General features: G+C 31.8%; 1 protein-coding gene across 2 annotated transcripts in view; it reads left to right on the plus strand.

Moving 5' to 3' along the window:
• Nucleotides 1-21,679, plus strand: part of MEMO1 (mediator of cell motility 1) — an 82,052-nt gene extending 60,373 nt beyond the window's left edge. For both annotated transcript variants that reach the window (XM_004686316.2, XM_004686315.2), the window contains 4 exons: nt 2,704-2,846; nt 10,729-10,805; nt 20,100-20,204; nt 20,996-21,679. In XM_004686316.2, coding sequence (XP_004686373.1) covers nt 2,704-2,846; nt 10,729-10,805; nt 20,100-20,204; nt 20,996-21,127 — 457 coding nt within the window. In that variant the 3' untranslated portion in view covers nt 21,128-21,679. The remainder of the gene's footprint in view (nt 1-2,703; nt 2,847-10,728; nt 10,806-20,099; nt 20,205-20,995) is intronic.
• Nucleotides 21,680-23,182: the final 1,503 nt, after the last annotated feature.

The following is a 23,182-nucleotide window of genomic DNA, read 5'->3' on the forward strand; positions in this document are numbered from 1 at the left end:
CCCCCCCCCCAGATTGTCTGGTATCTGCATAGTTGGTTGAAGGTTGTGCTTGAATACCTTAAGTAAGGTTTTCATCTTATGTTGGTAGATTGTATTTGTTTTCAGAGTGTATTCAAATTTTAGGCCATAATCAGGTTTGCCTCTTTTACTTTCTATTGGGTATACTTTGGTCTCCCTGCACATACACACTTGTGTTGAGAATACGGTATTTCTCAGGTCTTCATTTTCTCTGAAGCATGCTTTTACCCTTCCAGTTAACTGGCATTTTGTGGGGAGCTTGGGACCTTATGGGGCCTCTCCTACACAATCAGTCATCATCTTCTAGAGTGTGTGAATTTAATAAATTCCTCTATGGCTCTGCCTTTCCTAGAATCTTTCTGTTAAATTTCAAAGTAATCTTCAAGTTTTTGACTTACCTCAACTGATAAAGTAATCTTGTGCTGTAAGAACTATTGAATTTTCTGTTTCCTATTGGGTGTGGGCATTCATACTCTGCTCCAAATTGAAGTAAACACCCTTTGGTGGTTAAACTTGTAAACCTCTCACCTTATTGGAAAACCGTGTTTGTGGAATTGGGAAGGGGTTGGAGGCAACTCCTGCTAAGATCTTAGGCTTCTGCTCTTCTTGGCTTGAAATTCAGTTTTTTCCATGAGTAACTCTTCCCATTGTGTTGTGTGGGTGTTTTCCCCCCCTTGAGTTGATTTCTAGATCATGAAACGATTGTTTTTAACAATTTGATCTTGCTTTACATTTGCTTTTTTGAGGGATAAGATTGTGTACTCAGTTATGGGAAAAGACCAACTACTCTGTTATGTAGAATCCCAATTGGGATTCTACAGCCTAACTATAATATTTCAAATCCAAATGCTCTGATCTTGAATTTTATTTGTGGTGTGAGAACTAAAAATAATTAAAAGAAAAAACAACAGGGATGGATGAATCTTGATAAACAGGGATGGATGAATTTTGATTTAAACCTTATTTTAGTATCCATCTTTGACTTCTGTGTAGATTTACAAAGTCAAACTTACGTTACTTGAATGGCTTTGTGGCTCTTGTGGAGAGTAGACAAGTGTTGTTTGTCCAGAGTGAGCCAGCAGTTGTTGACAAAGTGTTTGTTCCTATAGTTGTTCTTGTTTTGTAACAGTTTTATGAAATAGATATTGCAATTATGATCATTTTACAGATAAAATGGTTTTTGGTTAGTAACTTTCACGATCTTATTATTTGTATGTGATCGTACTTGAACCCATTTCTTTTTACTTCTTGTTTATTATCTATGTAACTGCTTCCTTACCATGTCATAAGTATTTGCAGATTCTGATGATCATAGTATATTCATTTATATAGGTAGTACTTACTTGAGGTTAGCATAGGACATAACAATCTTGAGTTTTTGCTAGAGTTCAAATTCTTTCTTTCAAATGATAATCGCTCTTACCTTACTGAAGAGCTCCCATTCATTCACACAGTTGTTAAGCCAATGTTAAAAAAGTCAGAGAAAAGAGCTATCCCAAGGCAGCTTCCTCTGCCAGCTTCCTCTTTTTTTCTTGCTCCATAGATGCAGATTCTGCCCAAGGAGCCCCTGCATTGCAGAGGGACTGGAGATCTGTATGATCTGTTTATTTCGCAGTTGACAAGGGTAAGGGGGCCTTCTGGGGGAGGTGATTGGGTGCCCTGGATTTAGCTTTATGAAGCTGGGCTTACATTTATTTGGGGATTATTTAAATTTAGTGTTTTTAGAAACATTTTATGAATTCTCTTTGTCCTACAATCAGTTAAGTGCTAGATTACTGTACTAAAAAACACGTATTATAATGGTGATTACAAAATCCTGTTTAAACCAAGTCAGACAATCATCATTCACACTTATAAATTCCAAATCTGAGATCTTTAGACCATAAATAATACTGAATATATGTGAGTAAAATTTCACTACAATGAAACTTTTAAAAGGGTCTGAGTAAATGTCTATTTCTTTAGTTCATCATAGTTATCCTTTATTAATCTGCTGTGTTCCTTTTCCATAAATCTGTCAATCTGTAAAGTGAAAAAGGGACTTGTGGATTTGACTTAAACATAATAGGCGGGTGTGGTGTCTTTTTCTTTGTTAGAAATTAATATCCACTTCCTTGACTTCTATTCCAGTGAAAATTGATTTGTATCTTTGACTGACCTGTCTTTTTCATGAGCATAGTTGTAAGGTGCAGTTGGTGAATCTTTGGGAAGCCAAGATTAAGTTTTTAGGTTTCACTTGGCAAGTTTCTAGAAGGCAGAAATGGTGGTATTTCTAATAGGGTAGGATTAAAATAGGTGAGGAAGAATTTAAAGCTCTTTTAAATTTGTGGAACGATTGGGCAGGTGGCTGTAGTTTTGATGGGTAGTTGAGAAGACTTGGTGATGGTTTGATGAGCTTATTTTTATTTATGAGGATATTATTAAACCTGGTAGTAAGGTAGTTTGTTTACCAAAAGAAGTATTGTACATTTCTGTAACTTAGTAGCCATATTTAGTATGCTGCACCTCTCATTATCTTGAAACCGTCCTCTTTAAACATTTAATTTATAGATTTTAAGAATTCAATATTATGCATATTTTCCTTACCATTACTAATAAATGTTCCACTTTTTAGTGCCAACACCCTGGAAAATTATTTTTATTCTTAAACTTCTTAAATGACTTTTTTTTTCTGTTTTCTTTAAGCCATAAGGATGAGTTTACCATTATTCCTGTACTGGTTGGAGCTCTGAGTGAGTCAAAAGAACAGGAATTCGGAAAACTCTTCAGTAAATATCTAGCGGATCCTAGTAATCTCTTTGTGGTTTCTTCTGATTTCTGCCATTGGGGTAAGTTCTAGATTTTAACTTATGGTAGATATTGTGTACTTGTGGTTAAAGGTATCTTTTCATTCTAAGCACTGATTTCAGTTCTTTATCACTTTTCTTGGAAAGTTTTACTGATAGCAGCAAAGTTTAAAAGTGAATAAAAAAGTTTTTTCGTCATTTAAAAAGGATCAGTGTCTAATAGTGGATTATGGATACATTTCCAAAGGCGACTGGTATAATTGGATTCACACTGTGAGGGCATCCTTGCTTATTAGACACTTTAGTGGGAATTAAGATCTTTTAATTCCATGTTCAAGTAGAGTTGTGTAGTAGGTTCTCTAAAGTTAGCTTTTTTGGTGGGTAAAATGCATGTTCCTCTTTAGAATATAGATTAGCACTGTGTGCTTTGCCAGTCTTTTCCCACAGTTTCTTTTCTATAATTAATCTTTTCTTTTTCTTTTATTCCTTTACTGCTTAAATTTTACCCATAGTTATCACTGTAGCGCTACCCTCTAAAGATTGTATGTAACATGTTAGTTACTAGCAATGTGTTTGTAACTGATAATGGCTTATAAGGATAAGAACTCGGTGCTGATTTTTATTACTATTGTGAATTAAAAGAATAAGAAAATTTCACAGTGGTTTTAGGAAGTGAGACATCTGTGGATACTTAAAGTACAGTTTGCTTTTAAAATTCTTTGGATACAGTTTGCTTTCATTTATTTATACATTACTGCTCTAAAATACTTCTGTATCCAATTCCTTTTAGCACATCTCTTTGACTCATTTATTCATTGGTTTAAGGATGCCAGTATTTGTTCTTTCTTTAGTTATTTAAAATATTTCGGAGAAATGATAAGGAACAAAACCATGTATTTTAAGATCGAATGCCAGGGAGACCAGAAGTGCATCCTCAGTTAGATTTGGGGAACTGACTACTAAATGCCTTAACCTTAAGCATTTATCTGTCCTAGTTAGGCTGTTCTCTTCTTCTCTTACCTCTGCATATATGGTTGACCTTGAGATTTCAGTTCAAAAGAACCATCTTCCCTAGTGGTATAGATAAATGTATTTTTATCTTTGTTTAAGTCATCGTTTTCTCATTTGGAGCTAAGTATCCATTCAGGAAGCATTTGGAAATACCTGGAGATATTTTTGGTTATCATAACTGAGGTGAAGGTGGGCACTGAGGATGCAATAAGCAAGTAATAAGTGGAGTCCAAGGAAGCTGCTAAGTAAACTTTTTTAACACACAGGAATATCAACCCCGTTAAAGAATTATCCGCCCCCCACCCCCACCAATGTCAGTAGTGTTGCAAAACCCTAATGAAGGCTATCAGGTATCTGTTGCCTTGTCAGACTTTTTAAGAGACTTTATAACAATTCGGTTGACTGGTTTTGTTACCTTTGGCAGAAGTTAGTTTTTATGAATATATTTCTTAGATCTGAGTAGTAGGTAGATGCCTGAAAGGAGTACTTTTCTTGAAAATTGTGAATTTTGACTAAATACCTGCTTTTAAAAACTAAGGAGTTAAATTAATAAAAAAAAGAGGGGGCCTCTTTTGTTAGCATTGTGAGTTTAAGTTGGTAACATGTCCATATGTTTTGGAAAGTAAATATTCTTGAAGCAAGTGTCCCCTGCCTCTTCCTCATAGGAATGTTAATTATGTTAATTGAGTCACTTTAAATTACTTGATGATTTAAATAATTTGTTTTCTTAATTTATTCTGTACAGTATAAGATCTCCTTGTAGGTTGGAAGTTTGTGCAAACACAACATAAATTCACATAAAGTAGCAATAGATAACTTAATATTTCTGTCTTTGGGAGAAGCATCCTTTTTATCTCACTAATGAATTCTAAAGCAACGAAATCCTGTCTACTACTCTATGTAGTACATTGTTGAGAGAAAAAAAATGAATTTTGCTTTACATTATATAGATTCTCAGGAAAATATTTGGGCCGTTTTTCTCCTGATCTTGAGCATTTTGCTATTTAAATGTTAAGATACAATTTCCTGGTGACAATAGTGAAAAACTAACCTCAGATTTTCCAAAGATTGATAAATGGGGGCCATGGGTATTATTCAGAGAGCAATATATTTTTATATTTATCTTTGGGTCATTTTGTAGTAGAACTTTTCCAAGTGTGTGTTTTCTCATTATCACCACTACTAACAGGACTCACTGTTAAATTTTGTACTTAGGAAAGCACTTTACTAATTCTTACTAGGAAATCTGATGGCAGTTTGAGGTTAGTGGAAGGTATATTGCATTAGTGGTGTTCCCAAATTGGTGGTCTCTGATTTATCATAGTAATGGAACAGTCATTCCTTTACAAAAGGATTTTACATGCCTATTGAAGTAATACCAATCACTAATTATAGTTGTCTTTGAAATTAAGTTTCATAGTTCTCAAAGACATTGGGCATCTTTCCTAAATTAGAGTGCAATTTTCCCATTTTAAGTATTTTTTTTTCTAGAAGATAGTCTTTTCTCTTAAAAAAAAAAAAGCAACTGTACAGGTTGATTTTACCATACCCAAATGATCATAACATCGAATTCCAAATCATTTCACAGGAAGAATTCAGTCTTCAAGTATATAGCAATTCTAAAATTTCAGTGAATTAGGCCTCTTAACATACTTCACATTTCTAAATAACTGATTGTTGAAAAATTGATTACTTGATTATGGTATAGCTGACAAGTTACTTAGACGTATACAGTGAATTTTTTTGTTTTGTTTTGTATAATAATGTGGAGGTGACTACATTTTTCATTTCTAGTTGCTGTTTATTTCATTAATTTCTTGAATATATAGAGTGAGAAACTTGGTAATAGAATTGGGAAACCTTTATGTATTTGGCAGGATTTTGCCCACTGACCTTACCTGCTAGCCAGTGTTCATTGTAAGAAGGAAATTTTTCTTCAGCTGGTTCTTTGATTATAGAGAAATCATCTTCATCTTCGGATCCCAAATAATTTTTTTATATAGGCTTGAAAGAGACATTAAAGAGATAAAATGTAAGAATTCTCAAGGACTCTATAATAAAGTTTTCCTTTTGGGGTGAGGTGAGCCAAGAAACCTAGATTCTGTCATGCCCATTCTTTCTGTCCCTTCCTTCCTTTTACTTCTCCCACATTTCAGCTCCCACATTTTAGCCTACATTTCAGCTCCTTCCTGGAAAATAAACGAGTCAGCCTGGTAGGATGATATTACACAGGATCCCACCTCACTTCACTCTTCTGCTTTCAGGCAGAGTGGAATAAGTGAAAGGACATTTTGCTGCTAATATTTGATTTTTGTCATGGTTAAGTAATTATGTCCCATGCTTTGTTTCCTTAGTTTCCTATCCTATATAGGGATTCATGAAAGAGAATTTTATTTGGAATTTATAGATTTTATAATTAGCAAAGTTTTTATTCTATTTTTTCTAAGTTTCACTTTTGCTGTTTTCCACAATAATAGCTATTGTTAGTGTTGTGTTTATTTGACTTTTCTGAAACTTTTATTCCAAATTTAGATTATTGTTGGCTTTCATTGTCATAATTTTTAGTTAACTTCTAAGGCATTTCTTACTGAAACTGGATCTAACAGAGACTGATTCTTTAAAAGTGCGTCCATGGTTTTACTTAATTTTCCTTTTATGGTTGTTTTAAGTGCAAGTTAGTATCAATAAATTTGCTTGGTAAATGCTAAGTAAGTTAAATTATTTTGTTAAAATATGAATTCAGCAACTTTTTTCCCCTATAATCTTAGGTTTGTCTAAGTTCAGATCCCCCCCCATAGTATATGCCAGTGTTAAAGTGGCATTTCCCTAACTGTCCATTAAATTTATAGCTTTATTCGCATTTCTAGTTTAATATTATTAATGTAATTTTTTTCAATGTATATTTTTCCTCCTTTCTGATAATAAGTATCTTGGGTATGGGCATATTACTCTTTTTAAAAAATACTTAAAATGGTTTGGGGATAGGCTGGCTAATCCCTGAAATTGATCTTATCTAAGCATTCATATTTAGGTTTTAGATATTTTGCAAGTTTGAGAGAAGGCTTTATACTTCCACATTGTGAATAAAACTTTATATTGAAAGGATTATAGTATTGCATTTATAAATTGATAGCTTTAGTTGATGCTTAGATAGTATTTCCTTTAGAAAAAACATTTTTTCAAAGTGATTTCAATAATGAATGTCCCTAGCTTAGGATGTTAGTGTAAATGACCTGACAAACTATCTCACTGCTTGTGATGAGATTTAACTCAAATATTTGAAAATGTTTTAGCATGCAAACATAACATGAATAAGTGAATGTATAGTAGTAGTTTTTACTGGACATATATCTGAAAGTCTGTTTTCACTGATCTTTTGGGGGCTTTATAGATGAATTTTCCAAGCTCACTGCTTACATCTGCAATCTAGCATATAGCTTACCGTTGAGGTATTTAACATTTTATTTTTACTTTTTGCTTTGAGGTACTTAAAGTGTAGTGTTGGTTCTTGTACCATTCATTGTTATGTTTGTCCTCATTAGTTGACTGTTGTGTGTTAAACAGACATCCCTGGAGCTTATTCTCCACACTCTGTGAATCCACTCATTAATCACCAGTCACCTTTGGAGATGGGAAAATTACTTACCTGTATTTCTTTTTCTCAGAAAGCGTGCTCTGGAATGGATTCACAAATGAGCTACCCTCCTTCCCTCAAAGAGTAAGGTTTCTGCTTTACAGGATTTTTTTCTTGGGTTATTTTTCCTCTCATCTTTTGAATTTGAAAGAACTGAGGGAAGGCACCTGAAGAAACTACTGACATACTCACTAGGGGAGTTCCAAAGCTTGTGCCTGCCCCTAGGGGCAGTGTCAATGGCTCTTAAAGCTAGAAAGCTCATACTTGGAGTTGAAACAGGGGCTCAAAGAATCCATTTTCCCAGTGTACCTTCTGAAAGGATAAGTTTCAGGTAAGTAATTTTCTCTTACTATGTGATATGCTTTATTCATATTTATAAAGGCACACAAGTCCCATTCTCCAGGTATATAGACAATGTTAGTTGTTCCTAGTGTAGAAACATAAGCTTTACCGAATGTTAGAAATTTGTGAAACAAATTAAGCCTGTTCTTGAGGTACTTGAAATCGTATTTGACTTCAATAGTAATATATAAATTAAAGGTGAATTTATCATCAGCATGATGTGCTACTGTTGTCTTTTCTTATTAAATAAAATCATAAGGTTTTTTTTTAGTAAGAAACAGATCTTTTGAACTCAAATTCCAGGTGGTGATTAACTATGTGTGTGCACATACATATAGGGTAAGATGGCATTATTTACTTGAAATTAGATGCTTTCTTATGTATATTGACCAATATGAATTGCTGAAGTAATTTTTAAAATTTTTACTATTAAAAATAATTTTCAAGAAACAGTTTGAGTTGTTATAAAATTTTTTTTCAGTGTCTTATTACCTTCCCATTTTTGTAGTTATATGTCATGTGGCTTTAGCTTCTTAAGTGATATACTCTTTATAGCCTGTCGAGTTTTTCTACTTGATTTATACTAAATGTGGGGTACTACTAAAAAGTAGCAAAAAAAAGTAGATAGTAAAATACAAAACATTTGCTTAAGTTAATTTTCTGTGTGTTTTATTAGAATTAAATCAGATGTTGATGTAGTATTTTAAAGTATTTCAAACATTCTTTATATTTTTTCTTACTTAAATAGTTTTATAGTTATATTCAGAATGGTCCATATGAATGCGACAGCATTTTAAAATAGTTAAATTTTCATTTGTGAGTCAGGCAGGTTTAAGAAGTTTCAACCACTTGACAAACAGAACTTGGCAATTAAAGCAAGAAAGACTTTTGAGCAACAAATAGCTATTACAAGTTTCATAAATTTTCCTTTGCACCTGAGAGTAACAGTCTTCAGTCAAGAAAATTATGTGCTTGTTCCAAGGATTATTGATAGCTAACATGAATACCTGCCTCCAGAAGCAACTAATAGAGAATGCATTAGTTTAAACCTGAAGCAGTTCAGGTTCAAAGAACATTGACCTTGATTTCTTCTAAGGATATTACTCTTATTACACTGACAGTCAGAATTTTCTTATGTAAGATTATTAATTGTTCATTTTATAAGAGTTTGAGTATCTTTGTTAAAAAAAAACTGAACAAGAAATTTAGTACCAACAAATTGAATTACTGGTCTGTCATAGGTTATTGTGACAGGTTTTAAATTTCATTGAGCTGACAACCGTGGACAAGATGGAAAAACAGGGCCAGTTATCTAGTTCTCATTATTTGGTAGGAGGAAACACATGCATTCTTTAAGGGAAAACAAACTATATTTTACTTTAAATTTTGAAAGGAAGGTCTGATAAGGCATTTAATATAGGGGTATTGAATAATGAGTTGTCACCAGTACCTTTAAGAATTTTTTTTAGTGAAAGGGTTAGTAATGGATTTCATAGTTAAAGGCCATATACAATAATGCTAAATATTTATAAAATAATTTTCTTATATTCTGAAAGGAGCTATTTGTCTTAGAATCCTATTGTTTTTCTAGGATATCATGAATTGTAAATGAAGTATTGATTTCATAATGACTTTGGAAGACAATAAGAACATTGAGGTTGAGAAACTACATGTTAATTTATCTTTAAAAGTTAAAATGTGAAAGTTTAAGGAAATGTGGTATATTGTAGAAAGGTGACTAACAAGATAATTAGTATCAACAAATAAATGAAGTGTCAATAACTGTGATGTGTGATTTTTCCAAAAGAGTACAACAAAATTAATTTGTATTACTTGTTATTTATAAGATGATAAATAGAAAATTTAAATATAATAATTAAACAGCCAGAGAAACCCATCTCCTCAGGTATGAAGATAATTGAATATGTGAACTTTGATCTGAAATGAAACATAAGACACACATTGTGTGGGTATATGAATTGGTGTACCTTAATACCTTTAGAAATGCATCTTGGTGAATCTTAGAAATAAGTAAAAAATAATAAATGTAAAGAGTTCTTGGAGATAAAGGTATTGATGAAAGGGTTATTAGCTATACTTAAGCTAGCTGAAGTACAGCATATAGTTGAATGACTGTCTATAATTATGATTATTTTTAGGTCTTTATTTTTCATGACTGTAGTAGGAAGTAAAATTTATTTCCTGAACCTTTTGTTTTCTCTTTTCATTTTAAACTTCTTCCATTTTACTCTCCCTGTTCTTTGGTGAACAGCTAAATATTGACTCTTTTGTGTTTGTACCCTTACTGAAATTGTATGTCAGGGTAGGACAATTTATTATGCTTATCCTTTTGTGCATCTTCTACATATTACATAAGGCACTAGTACTGATCCTTTTCCAGGTAGAAAGAAAGTTTTGCCAAAAATGAGATAATTTTTTTATTGAGTTCATTAAAAATATCACACAAGCCATCTGTATCTCTGACCTAAACATTTCTTTTTTTCAGTAACAGAGAAAAATCTTTGAATTTGTACTGCTCTCATTGATTTGTTACATTGACATAGTTTTTCTTAAACCAAGTTTTCTTGAGTCATATTCTTTGGATTCATTTCCTTTATAGACTGATATAATATGTTTAACAGTGCTTCTAACATTTAAGCTGTTGTTTCCTTTGTCTTTTGTATTGCTCATGACTTTACGGTTCTACAATTTGAAATAGTTTTTAACATCATAAACCACTGATGACATATTACTTCCTTATTACTTTCCCAAATATGCCGTTTATATTTATGTACAAGGGCTCTTGGGAATGATCATCTCAGAGGCTTAAGCTGTGCTATGCCTTCCATGAGAACTGAAATTATTTGGTAAGCTCTTGCTTTCTTTTTAGCTTCTAATTTTTCCCTATTTTATTTTGTACATGGTATTTGTTTCAAGGTCAAAGGTTCCGTTACAGTTACTATGATGAATCCCAGGGGGAGATATATAGATCCATTGAACATCTAGATAAAATGGTAAGTCTTTCAGGTGTGGGTTTTAATGCTCTAAGCTTTTTTTTTTTTTAATTCAGATTAGTGATTTAAGATTTAATCTGTTGAATATACAATGGCCTAATAATTCTTTCCCTATCTTTCAAGTGAAAAATACAGTTTGTAGTCACATGAATATGGAGTATAAGAGCAATCCCTCTTCTGTTAGTAGAAATTTCTTTAATTTTGATTGAGACTATTTAAGAACAGACATTTTAGATACATTTTGGGGAAGTGTCTTAGTTTTAGGGGCAACAGTAATGTCAATTACTTCCTGTTATGCACAACAGCCATAGTAAATTCTTAGTTTATGATTTAATTCTATTTTTGGCCATTTGGATTTTTCTTTAAAAACTGAAATTTTAACTTGGTGTTTTAATTGCAGAATTTTAAAATACTATTTTATTCTTTCTTAGTTCAAAGACAGTATACGTTGATCCCTTGTTATTTCCCTTGAAATGTTATTGTAGTCATAGTTCTTGTTTTAATTTTTGAAAAGATAAAGACATAATTTTGGTATCTATTCATAAACATTATTGGAAATATCAGAGTGGGCCTCTCTGATGGCCTGGAGGTTAAGTCTCAACTCTATCACCACAATGGCCTGAGTTCACACCTCAGCCAGGGTCAGAGAGCTAACCCACATGTGACACAGACCCTTCATATATTGCCTGTTGCTCCCTTTGCCAGTATGTTTCAGTAAGTCCACCTGCTCTGTCTCTGGTGATCTTCTTACTCCCCCATACTTCTGGCCTGCACCCCAGTTCTTCTATGCAAAAAAAAAAAAAAAAAAAGGAAATAGCAGATAAACCACTAACTTGCTCTGATTTTCAACAAACCATTTCAATTCTCTAGTCCTCAGTTTTTCAGCTATACAGTGAGAGAATTGGAGTGTTGGTCTCTAAATTGCCTTTAAACTGTTAGTTTTTACAAAGTCTGTGATCTTTTAAAATCAAGTTTTCTACCATATGAAAATCTTTATGAATGTTTCAGTACAAGACTGTTTCTTAAGTAGACAAAATATCTCAGTGTAGAATCTGGATCTGAAACTAAAGGTAGATCATATCATGTGGTATATTGTATTATGAGTCAAATGCAGATTTAATCAGGAGAATTTTATCATTTAATTTATCTTGTCACTTAAAATCCAATTATGCCCCAATACTTTTGCTTTTGTAATTTTGTTTGGATTTTAATTCATTCAGTTTTCTTTTAACATGGTCATTTTAGTCATTTAATTTTTTCTGGTTTTTAATTTATTTTTCTAAGGTTCAGGCCTGTCATTTTCTTCATATAGCAGATGATTAATGTGTACTATCTACTTTGTCTGGTACTGTTTGAAGTAATGAAGATATTAGGAAGAGAAAAACATGCTCTTTGACTTAGTGGAACTTACAGTCTAGTCATCCAGCAGGCTTAAAAAAAAGCAATGGCAGTATAGTGATGTAAAGGATGTGTAAGCGGTAGTGTAGGCACACTGCTTTCCAGACTGTTTCTCAGTAAGCGCTGCTGCCTTTGCTGTACTTAACTGTCTTACTTACCTCATGGTTGGCTCAGGTTTGCCTTCCCAGTAGGGCCTACCCACCACCCTTTTTAATAATTGCATTCTACATCCCACCCTTTCAGCATTCCCAGCCACCTTACCCAACTCTACTTTTTGTATCCAAAATTGGCATAATATTAGAGCATAAGTATGCGCTCATCAAATATTTTTCGAATCAATGGTTAAATATATAACCTTTTTACATACTTATAAGACTATCCTAACTATAGTCTGAGAAAGAAGTAAAATGAATTTATATTAAATTTATGTATAAATCTATATGTTTAATAAATTAATAATTAATAATATAAATGCCCAGGTACAATTGTATTAGAAGACATAGTGATACTTGAATATAGTGTCAAATACACAAACAGGTTTTTTATATTTGTGGCTGAAATTACTATATTTCATGACTGGGTGACTTGATTTTCCAAAATTATGAACAGTTTTTAGTAAAACTATAAAGTAAGCTAAGAACAGTCTTTCCTCACTTAATAGGAGGCTTGTTTCTGGAAATCTGCATATTAAAATCAGCAAAACTTCTTTGTATTTGTATAGAAAATGATGTTAGAGGTAAGGTAATTACAAGCAGCTTTTTTTTCTTTTTTTTTTTCTTCTATGGAGATATGTGAAAGTATTACAGGATTAGGACTGTTCCGTGTATGGGATTGTCCTGTATTGCAGTACAATCCATATCCCTGAGCCCTACCCACTAAATCCTGTAATAGCATCTCCTTTGGGCCAGCAATTTCCCAGCAAGTTCCCCTATGGTGAAGAGTGTTGCGATTTAACCCTGCTTTCTTTCTTTACTCACTACTATATGATTTATTATATTTTATTTGTTTGGTGATAACTTCCCATATTAAATTATATTCTTCATGAGATAGGGTCTTGGTTCATTTTGGAGCAACTCATCAGATCAGCTCATCAATGGATATTTTTAAAACACACACACACGCACGCACACACACACACACACACCCCTATACATAACTAATACTGGCTGTTGGAAAAGTCATGACACATTTGATGTCATGACTTTTTCAACAAACCACCGTTTGCTCTTGTCTGTAAGATATCGAAGTGGAGATGTCAATCAAATAAACATTTGGACTTTCATTTTGGAAGTTATTTTGGGGTACATTTACAGTTCTAGACACTGGTAGAAATGTGACAGTAAACAGAATTGTTCTCATAGAAATTTTATTCTAATGAGAGGAAATGCATCTTGTTTTGAAGATAAGGATGTATATTTTAATTTTAAATAGTAGTATATGTTAGGAAAAATGAAAGGATTTTGAGATAGTAAGTGATTTGAGATTGTGTTAGAATGAGCTATTGACCAAAGACTTCCCAGAGAAGGAACATTAAACTGAGATGTAAATGATAAATAAGAAAAGGAAAGATCAGAGAGAAGAACATTCTAGACAAAAGGAACTGCCTCCGCAAAGTAAAAAAAGGATCAGTGTTAATTGGGGTAGAGTAGGTAAGAGCAAGAGGTGGTTGTACAAGTTCTGTAAGAGAGGTAGTCAGGTGATTTGGGGTAAGAAACTTATGTAAGTACAGCAGGGAATGAAATTATGTGATTATATTATTTATTTATTTTAAAAGGTTTATTTACTTGTGCATACAGAACTGGGGTACAGGCCAGAGGCTCAGAGGTGGTGAGAGGCTTCACCAGAGACCGAATGGGGAACAGAACAGGCAGATTGACAAAAGTACACAGCTGAGGGCAGCAGCTGGCAGGTCAAGAGAGGTCTGCCACACCATGTGGTCACATCCGGGGCAGGCTGGAATCGAACTCATGGGGAAGCGGCTTTAGATTCTCAGTGCTGTGCTTTAACCTGCTGCGCCACCAGGGAGGGCCGTGATTATGTTATTTTAACGTTCACTCTAGTTGTGTGTAGAGAATGGATTTTGTAAGAGTCAGTAGTAACTGGGTATTGACAGTTTGGAGAGAATATAGTAATTTGAACTGGGGTTTTTTTAATGGTGATGGAAAGAAGTTGATAGATTTGAGATTTGAAATATTCAGTAGTACTTTGCCAGTTAGTTGATTGTTTTAGAAGGGAAGCTAGAAAGAAGTACATGAATTTTAAGAATTCTCAACATACACATGATAATTAAAGGAATGGCAGAGATGAGTTTATTTTAGTAATACTCTTCACTACTGAAATCACCTGTGGAACTTCTTCAAACTAGATTTGCTCATACACATCCCTGGAGAGCCACTTTCAGTAAGTAGTATGTAGTGAGTCCCACTCTTTATTCCTACATGAGCTTTTGCTTCTCTATTTGACCTTGTTTTATCTGGCCCATGATCTATTGAAGTAGAGCAAAATTTCCTGTTTATCTTCTTTTCTCTTTTTTTCCTATTCAGCTCTCTAAATCATTTCTGAACTTTAATCAGGAAATATTTAATTTAGCAAATGTAAGAATTTATAAACCAGTAAATCGACGCTTTAGCACTAAAGAGGTACTTTTTCTAAAAAATTGGTTTACCTGGTGCTCTGAAGTAACTATGTAATAACATACTTTGGCACTCAAGAAATATGGTCACAATGAAATACTTTAATGTTCTGTCTTGTTCTTTATGTTATGTATACAATTTCCTACTTAACAAAACTTTTAGCCTTTTCCCTAGCTCTGTGTTAAACATTAGCTCATATTTAGAGGTCTAGACTTATCTTTTTTTGTCTTTCTTAATGTATTTGATAGGCAGAACAAAAAGTAACATTGATCCATTAGTGTATGATTTTTATAATTTCTATTATCGTTGCTTTCCCTGCAAGTTTCTAAGTCTTTGAAACTGGAAATTTTTGTTAGAATAAGTAGAATCAGTTGACTACTGGTTTACTACTAAATTTGCATCTCATTTACTCACAATGTCCATAGTTGTCAAAGCATAACATGAAAGTTTTTGTTTAAATAACCTATACTATACTTTTCTGAATATGTTGAGTATTTGCTTTATATTAGTATGCTTGAAGTCAATGGTCCATTTATTGAATCATTTCTTTTTATATATGGACTTTGGAAGTGGGTTAAAGGTGCTGTGTTTTTATTGTTAATTCAAATTATAAGTCAGTTCTGGGAGTTTGACTAAATTGATTTTAAAAAGGTTATTTCTGTACACTAATGTATATTTCATGCATATATATACAAGCATACATACTGCTAGGCAGATAAAGTTTTTTTCTTAATTGATTTATATAATCAAATGGTGAGTGTCCCTCTGTGTATTACTTTTTTAAAGTATCACTTAATGTAAACTAGTTTCATTCATTTGAGAATACCTCAGTTTATGTATGCAGTCTTTACAGAGCAAATTTGATTGCAATGTTCTTTGTGTAAGTATTTCAAAATGTTAGCAATTCTGAATTGAAATTATGAATAATGAAAGTTTGATAAAGTGAAAAGAAATTATTTTATGTATAAAACTTTAGATTTAATCTGTTCAAAATTAGCACTTAATTAAAATTTGGTTCTTTTTTTATCAGAAAAATCTCTTATAAAATGTAGTTTTTAAAATGCTAGGAAATAAACTGTTACCAGGTTCCAATGCAAAATAGCTTTGCTTCTCACTGCAAAGTATTTCTATCTGTAGCATTTGAGTGTTGTGGAAATAAATTATGTGAAAAAACAAAGAAAGCAAAATACTTCAGAAAACAAACTGGATCTTCCAAATGTGGTATTTGGGTGAAAAGTAAATGACTTAGTTACGAGAGATACAGATTCTGACATTCTTACATTAATATCTGAACTGACCATGTTTTTGTAGTAACTAGTACTTTGCAATTTTAGTGTTTACAGTTACCAAGGGAAAACACATTTTAAGACATTGACTTTGTTTTTAGTTTGCATACTTGAAACATTAGTCATACACAAACACATTACATATGTGTGTATATACACATACACATACAAACATGATTATATGCTATATTTTTTTATTACCACCTTTGATAGAGACTAATGTTTTGTTATGTGTGTTGACAAATTATAATATGCTTTGGCAGAGAGGACAAGTAAATTTAATTATAATCACCAGTTAGTAAGCTTCTTTTTCTCCCAGATATACTGTCATGCAGTTTGTGTGTCAACTGCTTTTCTTCATGTCTTCTTACTTTTTAAAAGTGAATAATTCTTACTTGTCTATTCACATACTTCTTTCACTTGCACTTAGGCCAGAGTTTCTTTAGTTGTCTTAAATAGATTTTCTGACACCATCTATACGATAGCTATTAATAGTACCTTTCTTCTTAGCATTGCTGTATTTAGGGTGATTTTTCTCCATAAAATTTATTTAACTATAAGATTTTCTTTTGATGCTTCTTAAGCCAGAATATTTACTTTTTGCATTTCACCTCCCTAAATGTATACCCTTCTCTCCAACATAAATGTGTATCCTTAATTTATAAAAGGAGACCACAGTCCTAATGATTTGGTAATACTGTGATTATGTACAAAATTAAGACATGATTTAAATTATTATTTCTTAAAAGTCCTCTGGAAACAAGTGTTGCTACCTTTTGAGATTGTTACTTTAAAGGAAGAGTATTTCTCAATAGTATTTAAAATGAAATTTAACTTACACATTTTATTATATAAACTTTGAAGAAGGGAAGATTGTTACTGTCTTCTCTGAGTCTTGAATTGGCAGCTCTGTCAGTTAAAACATGCTGTTTAATGTAGAACTGCCATAGGGGTCCATGTGGCAAACTTCACCCAGCACAATGTTAAGAGTCAGCACAATGTTAAGATTCTCTTTGTCCTTGTCTCCTCCCTCAAGGTAGGAAATTAGCTTTCAATTTTAGGATTTCTTGCTAACGCTGATAAATTTCTTCAGACACTCAGATACTGATGGATAGGGTTTTTGTTTGTTTGTTTGGTCTTTATAGTATCTGCTTTGTGTCTTGGAACTGAATGGGTAGTCATTTAAGTTAAGTTCTTGTGAATAAATTCCCAGTATACCATCCTCTAGGCAAGTTTTCCATTGTCTGAACTCCACATTTACAGAGCATATGTTCTAACATTTTAAGGAATGAAGAGAGTTGGGGGTATTTTAGGAGCACTTTATCTTTCCTCTTGGAATTTTGTCAATAACATCTACTTAACCATTTTTATCTTAAAGTTTTGGTGATAGTAATTTCAGAAATGTTAGCATCAAAACATTTACAAAAGCATTTTTGACAAGTAATCTGTTTTTGTTAATGGGTGTCCCAATTTGCAGTTTAATTATCATTATTGCTATTGCTTACATACTTTCTGAATTTTCCAGTTGGGGAGGTTCACTCATGAGAAAATCTTTGATTTTCTTTCTGTCCTTTCTTAATAGAGGGGATACCTTTTAGCTATCATATTTGTGAGAAAATCGAGTGTAATGAAACTGATTCTTGCCCTCGTTGGTATGTGTTCTAAGATACTTAAAAAAAAACTTAATTCTTGAACTTTCATCAAGAAAAGTTCCCCCTTCCCCTTTTTATAATTTAGTCATATCTTCATTTTGAATACTTTCTTTAGTAGGTTCTTGTCTATACTTATAACTTTGCATCTTTCTAGATATATTTCTTAGCCAGTTCATTAAATTCTTTGTTCTACAATTTTGATCATTTTTCTTTTAGATCTTCATGTCACTATATACATATAATAAGTTTGTTCAAAATGTGCTTTGAGACATAAATATTATGGGAACTGCAGCATCACATGATTTATTAATTATTGTTATTTTATTTACGGTAAACTGTCATAGACTTCATCAGGAGTATTTAAAGTTCTCTTCTATGTACATACATATCATTTTAGCCATGTGGGAATATTTAAGAATTGGTAGTATTTCTCTTGTTATACTATATGAGGCATTGTAATCAATGAGAAAGAGCCAAGGATTTAAAGGCAAGATTTTAATCTTTTTTTATACACCCCGGTTACCTTAAGACTGATATCTTGATTATTCATATTTATGGAGAGAATTTAAAATCCTATCTCTGTATTGCTGCTTGGTTTAGAACTAGATTGTCTAACTATCTTTGTAACACAATTTTATGGTGATTGTTAACGCTAGGCTTAAGTTTCAAGTTAACTTGTATTGCTCTCAGTTTATACCAAATACCAGTGGAGACTGCTGGCTTGGAATCTTCCTAGTTGACCGGGAAAATCCAACTTAGTATTAAAAAGTAGTTGCGGATAAATCTGAGAGCAACTTACTGTTGTGTAAGGATTTGAAAATTGATTATACTTGAATATGCCTATCTTTCAGATATATTTTTAGAAAACTTGTGATATTTATGAAATGTCTTAAACATTCTGAAAAAGGTTCTTTATAAATTTAAAACTTGATACTTTCACTGCAATAAATATATATCACCTGCTAATTTCTGTCATTTTACAGATGCTTTAGGTACTTTTGTACTGATTGTTTTAAAACATTAAAATATAATTTTAAAAACACACAACAAAAATATCAGTTAATTTTCTAGATAAACCACCTCTTATATTTCTCCTAGAGGATATTAATCCAGTTTTTTGAATAAAAATGTATTTTACCTGAGTAAGAAAAAACAAACAAGGTAAGGTAACTTGGTGAACTTGAATCATTGATTTATTTGCTAAATACAGATGACTTGTCATTCTAGATTAACCTATTATGAACACATTATTGGGTATACTTGGAGAGTATGGAATTTTATGTAAAGTGTACAAGTTATAGTGATTGTTTTAAAAGTAGTTTGAAATGTTTGATTCTGAATTAAAATCTTGAAAATAATGTTCTAGTTTAAAATACAAAGAGAAAACTTTTCTCTTTTTAACTTATTCATAAAGGACATGTAGTTCAACATTTTATTAGTATTTTAAAATTAATGAAAAATCTTTAAAAAAATAATATGTTTATTTTTACATCATTTTATGCCTTTTTCCACTTTACTTGTAATCCCCGTGGGCTTCCCATCACCAAATCACCCATGTGCCATCACTGTAGTCCAGTGCACTTCCCTCCCCCCACCATTTTTGATCCCATTCCCCATCCTATTTCTGTAAAATGTCTCTGGTATATAGTTGTTCATCATTATTTTCTCACCTGATCCTTTATACTCTTGCTATGAGTGAATAAATTAATGAAAAATCTTTCAATTCTTTTCTTGGTTTATGGTATCTTTTTATCACTTACCTGATACTTGAAATTCAAATCACTGACAGCTACTGGTATGTCTTACACACTATTGATATTTAAAGATCTGTTACAGGTGGCACTAAATTACTATCAGCTCTGATTTTTGTCCAATAGCAGGACAAATATAATGAGTAGGGGGAAAACATGCATATATCAAATTTAATTTTAATGAATGAAAAATTTTGTGAATGAAAAATTTTGCTACAGATTTACCTTTGTAAGTATGTTTACAGAAGAAAAATACAAAATAGAGATATTGTTTAGAATTATGAGCTAATTGACAATTGGTGAAGGTAGTACAGAAATAGAACTAAAATGGATTTATTGGGTATTAAAATGGGTATTAAAATATTCTGTTAATAAAATATGTGTATTATGAGAGTTGACTATGAGATTACCTTTGATTAATGAGATATTTTACAAGGCTTATTTCATGTATTTTCTTTACTTCGCCTTAATTGAAAAATTAGGTTGCTTAGTTCTAAGTAACAGCATTAAAATGTGACTAAGAAAAAATAGATTTTTTTCTTTTTCTTTCATTTTGTTCTTTTTTTTTTTTTAGGGTATGAGTATTATAGAACAACTAGATCCTGTATCTTTTAGCAATTACTTGAAGAAATATCATAATACTATATGTGGAAGACATCCTATTGGGGTGTTATTAAATGTGAGTATCCATAAGAAAACTTAATTTTTAATATTTGATCCTTTAATGTTTCAAAACATATCTTAATTGTGATACCTTAATATCATTGGTTTTAGATACCTAGGGTGAATTTCCTTTCTACTACCTTGAAGATAATTTAGGTGTTCATTGTTTTGGTTATTTGAATAAAGTTATGTGTTTCTGGAATATAGACTGATGTCTTTTATTTTTTACTTTTATTTTCAATATTTCTTTTTAAATATAGAAAGTTATCTGAATTAGAAACTCATTTTGTCTTGACATTCAGCCATTTTACAATTATAAACCAGTGTGACTTTTCAAGAGATCTGACCTTATTAATTTTTTTGTTTTATTTACTGTTTTAGAGTTTGTGAAAGTTAATAGAAGATTTTGTTCTTAGATTTTCATCATTAAATAAAGCAAGACATAACATGCTTTTCTGTTTACAGTGAAAGCAAATCTTTCATTTAATGAAGGTTAAGAGGTAGAAGTTTGGGTTAGTTGAATTTTCAAAAGAAAAATAACACTTATTTTCCCCCTAAGAAATAAAGCAGTATCGATTTCCTGAAAGAAAATGTGACATACCCTTTAAGAAAGAAGAAAAATGTATTCTTAGAAATAGATGGATTAATATTGGGTTCACTGTTTGGTGAGGCAGAGAAATAATGAAGAAGGTAATATAGTTGAAAAGTGTACGTATCTACTACCTTGAAGTAGTGGTGTTAACTTGAAGCCCAGTGTTAACTTTGATGCAAATTGAAATGTTCCATAATGAAATTTTTTTTTTCTAGGCTATCACAGAGCTCCAGAAGAATGGAATGAATATGAGCTTTTCCTTTTTGAATTATGCCCAGTCAAGCCAGTGTAGAAACTGGCAAGACAGTTCAGTGAGTTATGCAGCTGGAGCACTCACAGTCCACTGAAGCTCTGACTCCTCAGGGATGCCACCTGCACATACTCATACTCTGTCCGGGTCCCAGCCTAGCCCATACCAAGATGCTGGTCCTGGTTTGGGGGGATTCTGAAACCTCAAACTAATAGAACTTTCTTCTCTTCTTTTCTAGTAGGTGTAGTCCTTCCTTAATTTCAACTCATTAAAAAATGCTTTATAGTTTAGGGCAGTGAAAAGAGGTTGCATAAAAATATTTTGATCAGAAAAGATGACAATGTAAAGGACCAGTTGTGGCAGACAGATTTTTGAAAGTAACTTGTAAAGCATTTACCATATCCTAAATTTGCACTCTTTGCAGACTTGTGCACATATATTCCGCTTTCAGAATAGTTTTGCAAATTGTACACAAACAAACAAAAAAAGGGGTGGAAGCTTTTTAATAAAGAAATTGCATTTATAAATGATCTGTATTAGAATATAATAAATCTCCAGTTATAGTCAATACTACCCGTGTTGTACAACAGATACCTTCTATTTTAGTTGCTAATAAAGGGCTACACAACTCAAAATAGTCTGATTTAAACTTATTGCTCTGTGGTACATATGAAAATCGTTTTTTTATTAATTCCATCTCAGAATTTTTATGTTGAAAGTGGTAAACTTAAGCTCTTACATAAAAATATGTTAAGATGTATTTTATATTTTGCATACTTGTGATTTTTTTATCACAGAAATTAGCATATTTTAAAGTTACTTTTAAAATTACAGTTTGCTTTTTTGTTGTGACATCACTTTGTGTCATTACTATATTGTAATAGATTATAAATTCAAGATAAAAGAACATAGATGTAGTCCTTTAATTCAAAGATCGTATTTGATAGGCAGTAGTCTGCAAATGAAGAAATATTGAAGAGTGTTCTAAGTGTTTTTTAAATTATTGCAGACCATGCACTGCTGCTCTGCATTTTCAGTGCTTTATGCAATTTGACTCACTTAAATTTTTAGCAAGAAATCATTAATAATAACTGGATTTTCTTACAGTTCTACAAGTTTTTTTGTCATGATTTTTGGTGCGGCTCTTCCAACTAAAATAATGGTATGGTGTTGTATGTCTTTATCATAGACCAGTTCTAGTTACTTAGCCAAAAAAAAAAATGTAATTCAATTAGTTAATCATTGACCACCATGCATGTACTGGATGTACCTATTATAATCTAACACTGGGGATCTACATTACATTGGAGAGAGTTTAAATCTTCAATGTTATGCCAGAACAGCACAATTTTTAGATGCCTTGCACCAATTTTGTTTAAAGATTTGCATTTCTAATTTATTAAAAACCAACTTTCTATAATCAAGAATTGAGATAAAATAATAACTTTTGGAATCAAAATTGTCTACCTGTAAATGTGTGGAAATTATTAACTTATACATTAATGATCTATTTCCCATTATTTAGATTATATTTGAATATTATAAATATTATATAGATTATAAAAATTTCAAAATTGACTACAGAATTTTAAATGTTTACTGAGTACTAAACTAATAGGTGATTATTATAGAAAATTTAGAAAACATGAAAAAAATAAAGATTAGAAAAAAATTATCTAATTCACTATCCAGAGAGAACACTTAATACTTTTTAATACTTTCAGTCTTTGTCTGTACTCTTTTTATGTATGAGTGTGTTTGTGTGTGTGCATAATAACAAAATTGAGAATATATTGACCATCTAATTATATATCCTGCGTTTTTATGACTTAACATCACATCCTAAGTATTTCCCCATGTCTTTGAAAATGTGATTTTAACAAACAATTGTTTTCATATTCAGCTGTGTGAATTCACCATAACTTAACCAGTTCTCTCTGGATATTAAGATTGTTTCTAAAAATTCACAATTATGAACCAACTTTGTGTATAAAATTTGAACCCTATATTAGATTGAGATGGTAAGAACTTTGTAGGCTTTTGACCAAATTACTCTTCAGAAAGACTGTACCAAATTAGAAATGTATGAATATTAATTGTATGCTATTCTTTATGTTTATTTTTATTTCTAATATTTTAGAGTTTGTTAAGC

This window comes from Condylura cristata, unplaced genomic scaffold (genome assembly GCF_000260355.1).
Source record: "Condylura cristata isolate star-nosed mole 26May11 unplaced genomic scaffold, ConCri1.0 scaffold00020, whole genome shotgun sequence".
In the NCBI taxonomy this organism is placed as follows: Eukaryota; Metazoa; Chordata; class Mammalia; order Eulipotyphla; family Talpidae; genus Condylura; species Condylura cristata.